General features: G+C 35.8%; 1 protein-coding gene across 1 annotated transcript in view; it reads right to left on the bottom strand.

Annotated features, from left to right (window-relative positions):
* Nucleotides 1–1,009: 1,009 nt before the first annotated feature.
* LOC107563252 (DEP domain-containing mTOR-interacting protein) overlaps nucleotides 1,010–7,925 on the bottom strand; it is a 14,021-nt gene continuing 7,105 nt past the window's right edge. Inside the window, exons 4-9 of the mRNA XM_016248104.1 lie at nucleotides 5,357–5,535; nucleotides 4,940–5,149; nucleotides 1,618–1,737; nucleotides 1,418–1,488; nucleotides 1,230–1,334; nucleotides 1,010–1,135 (exon numbers count right to left, since the gene is read on the bottom strand). Of these exons, the coding sequence (XP_016103590.1) occupies nucleotides 1,010–1,135; nucleotides 1,230–1,334; nucleotides 1,418–1,488; nucleotides 1,618–1,737; nucleotides 4,940–5,149; nucleotides 5,357–5,535 (811 nt within the window). The remainder of the gene's footprint in view (nucleotides 1,136–1,229; nucleotides 1,335–1,417; nucleotides 1,489–1,617; nucleotides 1,738–4,939; nucleotides 5,150–5,356; nucleotides 5,536–7,925) is intronic.

Here is a 7,925-nt window from a genome sequence, read left to right as displayed (position 1 = left end):
TGCAGTGTGTTCCCTGCAAGCAAGCATCTCCCAATCAGCCTGCAATTTTCATGCAAGGCAAAGCCCCCTTCACACTGCAAAGCAGGTAAAGCAGTTCCTTGAAGCCAAGAACACTGAAATAATGAAATGGCCGTCTCAGAGATCTAAACCCAACTGAAAATCTCTGCGAAATCCTTGGCAATAAATTTATGGCTAAGAAACCCACTAGTTACTGAGCTATGGAAAAGAGTGGAAGAAGATGATCATACCAGCGCAGTGTGAGAAACTAGCGATACCCTGTGGCCTACAATTCCTACAAATTTTTGACAGCTGTAACCTTCCAAAATGTTAGGTGTAACATTATTTTGTGCTCTAGTGGTTACTGTTCTCTAATTTTCAACAACGTCTTTTCCACATAAAGGTTCTTATTGAAATACCTTGGATATTTTGTCAAACATGTTAGTATACCCACAGCTAATATTCCTTCACATTTTGAGCAATGAAGATTAACACTATTTCAGAAAAAAAATCAAGTATTCAGATTGTTCTCTAATTTTGATCTCCACTGTACATATTCAAGATTAAGGCACAAAACTTAATCATTTAAAGCTGAGATGGAATTAAAATTCACCTTATCTATTTTCTAAACACATTATTGTTCTTATTATGAACGTTTATGTTATGGAGGACCCCTAATCTGAATATTGGAAGGACATGTCCCTCTAAATTGTGAATAGTGCTTACACCCCTTCTCATCCAGAACCAAAACTTTAAGCTGACATCAAGCTAGATCAGTATGATCATTGCTAATGTTTCTGTTTAAACCCCAAATTAATATTTTTTCATTATGTTATGTTAACATACTACAAGATGCACATGGTATATGGAGAAGAAATATTGCACATCCTTCACCTACTATGCTATATATAAATATATATATAAATTACAAATGTTTTTAATTACACCTACAGTGGGTACGGAAAGTATTCAGACCCCCTTACATTTTTCACTCTTTGTTATATTGCAGCCATTAATCCAGTGGTTCCATGACTTCCAAAGTAACAACACGGGGTCCAGTCATCACCAGTTTTGAAAGAGTACGATAGTCTAAGTGAAGCACACTGCATCCATTCACTCGGCACACAAACTGGCGAACCTAAGCAAAAAAAAAAGATTAGAGACCAGCTGATGATGGATTCAAAATTTTTATTGCGTAAGCAGCTGTGTTTGTGTTTACGTGTTATGATCACCTTAATTCCTGCTGCTGCAGCAGGGCTTGCAGGATCCACAGCCTGAACATAACAAGGTGATTTTCCACGTACTACAAAGCCCCAGCCTAGGGCATCACCGAGGATCTTTAATTATAAAACTCACATGAACAAACTGTAGTTCAATGTTTTTTTCATGGCCAGCTAAGCATGATGTATGCAAGACTTACCGTAAGAACTCTTTTTACATAAGGAGCACCTGGAGATAACAGCTCTTCACAGGTTACATGTCTTTTCAGCACTGTCGAAAATAATAATACACATTTTATGATCAAAATTTGAAAACTGATAGAATACTTTGTCTCTTGGAATTTAACAGTTGTGCCTGTAATAGATTTTCAAAAGCATGCAAATGCTCTCCTATAATAACCTGATGTGGGATTGCATCGTACTGCAAGGGCAACAGTAAGAGAAGCAGTGAGTGGGTATCCACGTGAACTATGCTGCTGGTGGGTCAAACTTCCACATCGTCCATCCAAAGTAGGTTGAACTGAAATTAGAAATTAGAATTATACATTAGAAAAGCTTATACATATTTTTTATTTGTATATTTATACATATATTTACAAGTTTATACATTGATCTTCAATACCGTTTGAAACTTTGGCATGATTTTTTTAATGTTTTTAAATTAAGTCTCTTATGCTCACCAAGGCTGCATTTATTAAATAGAATATACAATAAAACAGTAATATTGTGAAATATTAGCACAATTTAAAATAACTGTTTTCTATTTGAATATATTTTGAAATGTCATTTATTCCTGTGATTGCAAAGCTGAATTTTCAGCAGCCATTATTCCAGTTTTTGGTGTTGCATGATCCTTTAGTAATCGTTCTAATTTTGCTGATTGTGTCCTCAAGTAAAATTTCTTATTATCAATGTTGAAAACAATTGTGCAGCTTAATTTCCTTTATAACGATTTCTTTACAAAAGGATAGAGGAAGAGTCTGGTATATCTACTGCAGGTCAGTCACATTATATTATACAGAGATGATCGCATCAGCCAAGCTTTTTACAGCGGTAGTTTGACATCTTTCCCCACAAATTCTTAAAGAGACTAAACTTCCTTAGAATGCATCTAAATATGCAGGTTTGGTGTTGGGCCATCAGTAACAGTTCAGCAAAAAAAAGTTAAAGTTAAATGTGGATAGACCATGGCACCCAAGCATTTTAAAGGGAAAACAAAAAAAAAGAGAATCGAGAGTATGAGGAAATTTCAAGTGAAATTCCTTCATCTCTGTTAAATAAATGTATTATTTAAAAAGGAGACATATTATGCCCCTTTTTACAATATGTAATATAAGTCTCTGGTGTCCCCAGAATGTGTCTGTGAAGTTTCAGCTCAAAATACTCCACAGATCATATATAATATAATTTTTAAAATGCCTATTTTGAGTGGAAGCAGAAACAGCTGGTTTTCGGGCCTGTGTCTTTAAATGCAAATGAGCTGCTGCTCCCCGCCCCCTTTTCCAGAATAGAGCTGCGCCATTACAGCTGGGACCTGCTAAAAACATCTGTTTTGGTTCTGATTATCATGTTTATCCTGCTGAAATCATGGTTTTAAACCATATGAGTTTAAACTTATGATATACGGTTTTCTGAGAGCACACGGACAGAAAGCGGCTGTCACAGCATGTGAGTACTAAACGAAGTTCTCATTCACACACAAGTTTACGTTAAAAACACATGAGTTACAAAAAATAGTTGTTTATGTCTGTGAAGGTAAACAGCTGGGAAATAAATCGCATGTTTATTTTAGATCTGTGTGGCAGCAGCAATATACATTAAATAAATCAATAAATCCACTGCTCTCTTGTCTCCTCTTGAGGCTGGGACTGTGGATAGTGTTCTGTGCTCGTCTGTGCAGCCAAAGACAGAACAGTTAGCATGTTTTGCTCAAACTTTCGCCATGGGATTAGAACTGGTACACCGTTGTCGCTTGCCAAAACACAATAAAGGCGCCATGGGTGGAAATTTACAGATTAAGGGGCGTAAATATTATAATGAGATCCCTTTGCAACGTTACCAAGGGAGCGAAATCTGAAGCAGAAAAAGGCTTACCAAAACAAAGTTACTGGGTTAATCTTTTTCACGTTTCCTTGGTTGGTAGATGCACCGGGGACCTGATTATAGCACTTAAGACCTGGAAAAATCAGATTTTCATGATATGTTACCTTTAAAGCTGCAGTCTGTAAGTTTTGCCTCTGTTGCCATCTCTGTTTGAAAACCTGCAATTGCAGCTGTGCGCGGAATTATCTTCCTTGCGTGGGTTGTGCGCCGACACGGCTCCAGCGCAGATGAATCTAATGTTTTGAGGTGAATGTGTGGCTGTCAGTCATTGCACCAGTGTGGATATTTACTGTACTTCACAATCACAGATTCTAGCCTACGTCTTGAAATGTATGACCCAAATATGAAATTTCTCCGGATATTGTCATCAGAACAAGTAACAAGTCTGCCACGTTTGTTCTGACCAACTGAGGAAAAAAGCATTACAATAAATCGCGCTACCAATGGTGATTTAATCTAATGATCGGTTAGCTCATATCACATCAGACCGTGCAAATTATTATTATTGTTAAACTTTATTCTCAAATTCTTAATGTTAACAACATCAGCATTGCGTGACTGTGTATAGTGTGTGATTTCAGTTTCTGGACAGTCTAATCGCTAATTGTCATACCATTCGAATTTCATATTAAGAAATTCTTTTAACCCAAAAAGCAAATTATGCTCCCTTCGAACTTATTGTCTTTAAAATACAGATCTTGTGTAATCCCAGGCTATCTGTAATCAGATGCATATTTGAAACTGGAATATAATTTAATTTCATTCACATGTGTTTCATAAACACATAATCCTTTCTGGATTACAATCCGCCATCAAAATGATAAAATGAATTATTCCAGCTGCTGTGAGAAAAGGCTATAAACGATCCGCCACTTGCAGGATCCTCACATGCGATAGACTAGTAGCCGGGACAACTTCTTTATGTTTACAGACGTGACATAATGACGCAGTGCCATGCTCGAATTTCCCACGAAAACCTACCCGTACCACTGAAATTAGAAAACATTATTATAATCTTACCGTTGTGAATCGGGCTTAAGTAAGGCGATAATTTTGAACACTGGCTGGTTATGTACTTGCTCAAATATTGATTTCGAATAATTTTTAACCAAAAAAAGTTACGGACTGCAGCTTTAAAAAAAAAAATCATATACTGACCCCATTATATTATATTAGTAATTACAAATATATATCAGTAATTTGCTCAAATGGTTATGTTGGCCTAATGGGTAGTCTTGTATTAGATTTTGTCATGTGTCAGGGGGTCCATGAGTAGTTTGGGGTTATGAAAAGGAGCCTTTAGTGTAAAATAAAATAATGAGAAACCCTAGGTTAAAGAGCTAGGTTGCTGACACAGGTTGCAAGTTACATGTATGGCTGTCCACGAAAATGGAGAGTTACTGAGCTCATTATGCTGTGATATCCCAGCTGTGCCCTTGAGCAAGGCACTTAACTTCATATTGCTTTCATTACTCCAGAGGGGTTGACCAGGTAATTAGTGTGCTGAAACTCCCTCTGGTTAAATTGGGCCATTTGCCTAAGCGCCACCTCTCAAGCTCTAACACTCCACATATCAAAGCACTGAAATATATTTGTTGTATTTGTACTGATTTTACTACCAGATAAAAAGTCACTGTTGCCTTCAGGTGGAGGAGTTTTGTGGATTGTGAAGGGACTGTCAGCCTGGTCTTCTTGGCTTTGGTGTGTTATACATTCAACCTCTTCATTCTCTGTCTCATGCAACAGTTCAGAAAGAGGGCGCCGCCGGCGAAAGTTAATGCAGAATTGATACAGCAGCCCGCTGTCAAAGAAGTGGTGCTTCAGAGAGACTGCAGAGTGAAATGAAGAGTGGACTGTTTCAGCAAGGCAAAGCATGAAGAGCGAAATCACTGCAGATATAACGTTTCTTCAAGAAGTCATCGCTCTATACACAGGTATGTTGCATTAGATTAACTTAACAGACAGTGCATTTAGACCTGCTAATGGCTAAATAAAACGCACACTGTTATAATCTAGGTGATAGTTACTGTTCTTACCATGCTGAATGATACCATGCTCTAGTAGGGCCTTGCAGAGATCCAGTCCTTGCCGTCGACTCTCTATTTCACTGTTCTGTAGCAGCCAATCAATTAACATGTAACCAGGGAAAGAACGATCATAAACCACTCCCTTTTCTTGTCTCAGCTGTAAGATGGGGTCTTTGCTTGTAATCAGACTGTAAAAAGCAGCAGATGAATTTTGAAAATCTCGTCTAAATGAGACAAATTATTAAAATTATTTTGCAGCATTTATTAATGTAGATTTATTAATATACTACCATTCAAAAGTTTGGGGTTAGAAAAAATCATGTATGTTTTTGAAAAATGTCTCTTTGGCTGCATTTATTAAAACAAAATACAGTAAAAACAGTAATATTGAGAAATATTATTACAATTTAAAATAACTGTTTTACATATTTTAAAATGTAATTTATTCCTGTGTTGGCAAAGCTGATTGCTATGATGATTTAGTGCTCAAGAGATAGGCTATTTATAATTATTATCAATATGAAAAACAGTTTTACTGCTTAATAGTTTTGTGGAAACCACAATACTATTTTTTCAGAATTCTTTAAAAAATAGACGGTTCAAAATAACAGCATTTGTTTGAAAAAGAAATCCTTTGTAACATTACAAATGTACTGTCGCTTTTGATCAATTGATTGCACCCTTTCTTAACAAAAGCCTGTGTTAATTCCTTTAAAAAATTTACTGATCCCAGACTATTGAATGGTATATATATATATATATATATATATATATATATATATATACCATTCAATAGTCTGGGATCAGTAAATTTTTTAAAGGAATTAACACAGGCTTTTGTTAAGAAAGGGTGCAATCAATTGATCAAAAGCGACAGTACATTTGTAATGTTACAAAGGATTTCTTTTTCAAATTCCATCATTATTGATGGAATTTTTTTAGCAGTTACGGAAAAATCTGAAGGCCGTCTATCATTTTGATAAATTACACTGATCTATGGTCATTTATAACTGTAATTCCCACCCCTGTCCAGTTAGTGGCGAGTGCGCTTCAGTGTGGCAGCAGAGCGCGGGATCATCAGCTCCAAAACAAAAATCTAGGGATTGTCCGATACCTCTTATTTTATTTTAGATCCGATACCGATATTTTCAAGCCCAGTATCGTCGATATCGATACCGATACTTATAAACTAAATTGATCTTTTAAATTATTAAAAGAATATAATCAGTAATTATACTCACTTAATATTAGATTTTAAATACACTGATCTATGGTCATTTATAACTGTAATTCCCACCCCTGTCCAGTTAGTGGCGAGTGCGCTTCAGTGTGGCAGCAGAGCGCGGGATCATCAGCTCCAAAACAAAAATCTAGGGATTGTCCGATACCTCTTATTTTATTTTAGATCCGATACCGATATTTTCAAGCCCAGTATCGTCGATATCGATACCGATACTTATAAACTAAATTGATCTTTTAAATTATTAAAAGAATATAATCAGTAATTATACTCACTTAATATTAGATTTTAAAACCACGTTTTTAACTTTTGTTTACACTGTCAAAAATAAAATATCCTATAATTGTATTTTAGCCCTTTACTGGGGCAGTAACCTCAAAGGTGCAACTATACCCCTAAAAGGGAGCATATTAGTACCATACAAGTATGCATGCTTTAAGGATAGATAAGTTACAAAGGTGCACCTTTGAGGGTACTTCATGAAAAATAAACATGGTGTTACATAAGTACTAAAATGTATTATTATTACAGTCACCTACTGTCCTGAGCGGCAGCGCGTCCTCCTGAGCGCGTTCTCAACAGCAGGCACGTGAGGCGTCTTTTTCTTCTTGCTTTACGGTGGATCGCAGACTTATCGCTCAGAACGCGCTCAGGAGGATGCGCTGCCGCTCTGGACAATTCGGACATTGCGTGAATCAGAGGTAAAAAACGATATAAATACTGTTCAGTTTCTTGCACAGACCGATCGTTTTGTGTCTTTACACATCAATAAAGCGTTATAATTTGGTTTTGTTCGTGTATGTTTTTTTTTTTTACTCTCAAAGCCGTGATTCCCATTCACCTCCATTATAAGACTGACAGACTGGAACGGTTTGAGTTTAAAATCTTAGTTTGTGTTCTACTGAAGAAACAAAGTCACCTACATCTTGAATGCCCAGCAGATAAACATCAAATTTTCATTTTTGGGTGAACTTTAAGCTTTGCATAATGCATGATGCTGTTTTGTTCATAATTGTTTATGCAATTTACGAAATTATATTTGATTTTTATTAGTTAATTTAGACCTAATGTACGGTTTTTAAAGACAATTTAAATGCGCTGTTATTTTGCTCATTGCGCCCTCCTGTGGCCTCGGGAGACAAGACAAAATTTTCATTAAAACCTATTTAATCTGCATATAAAACATTAGAAATTAGATATTTAATTTTTATTTTGTGTTTGATTGTTAAAATAAATAATATTTGTTGTTTGTCTCAATACATTGGGTTAACTAAAAAAATACAGTGGTTAAATAAAAAAAAAATTATATTGCTCTTTGTTTTAAAAAAGGTTATAAAA

This window comes from Sinocyclocheilus grahami, unplaced genomic scaffold, assembly GCF_001515645.1.
Source record: "Sinocyclocheilus grahami isolate Dianchi unplaced genomic scaffold, SAMN03320097.WGS_v1.1 scaffold3.1, whole genome shotgun sequence".
Taxonomy (NCBI): Eukaryota; Metazoa; Chordata; class Actinopteri; order Cypriniformes; family Cyprinidae; genus Sinocyclocheilus; species Sinocyclocheilus grahami.
The sequence above is the reverse complement of the archived record's forward strand: the minus strand, read 5'-3'. Positions and strand labels throughout refer to the sequence as shown.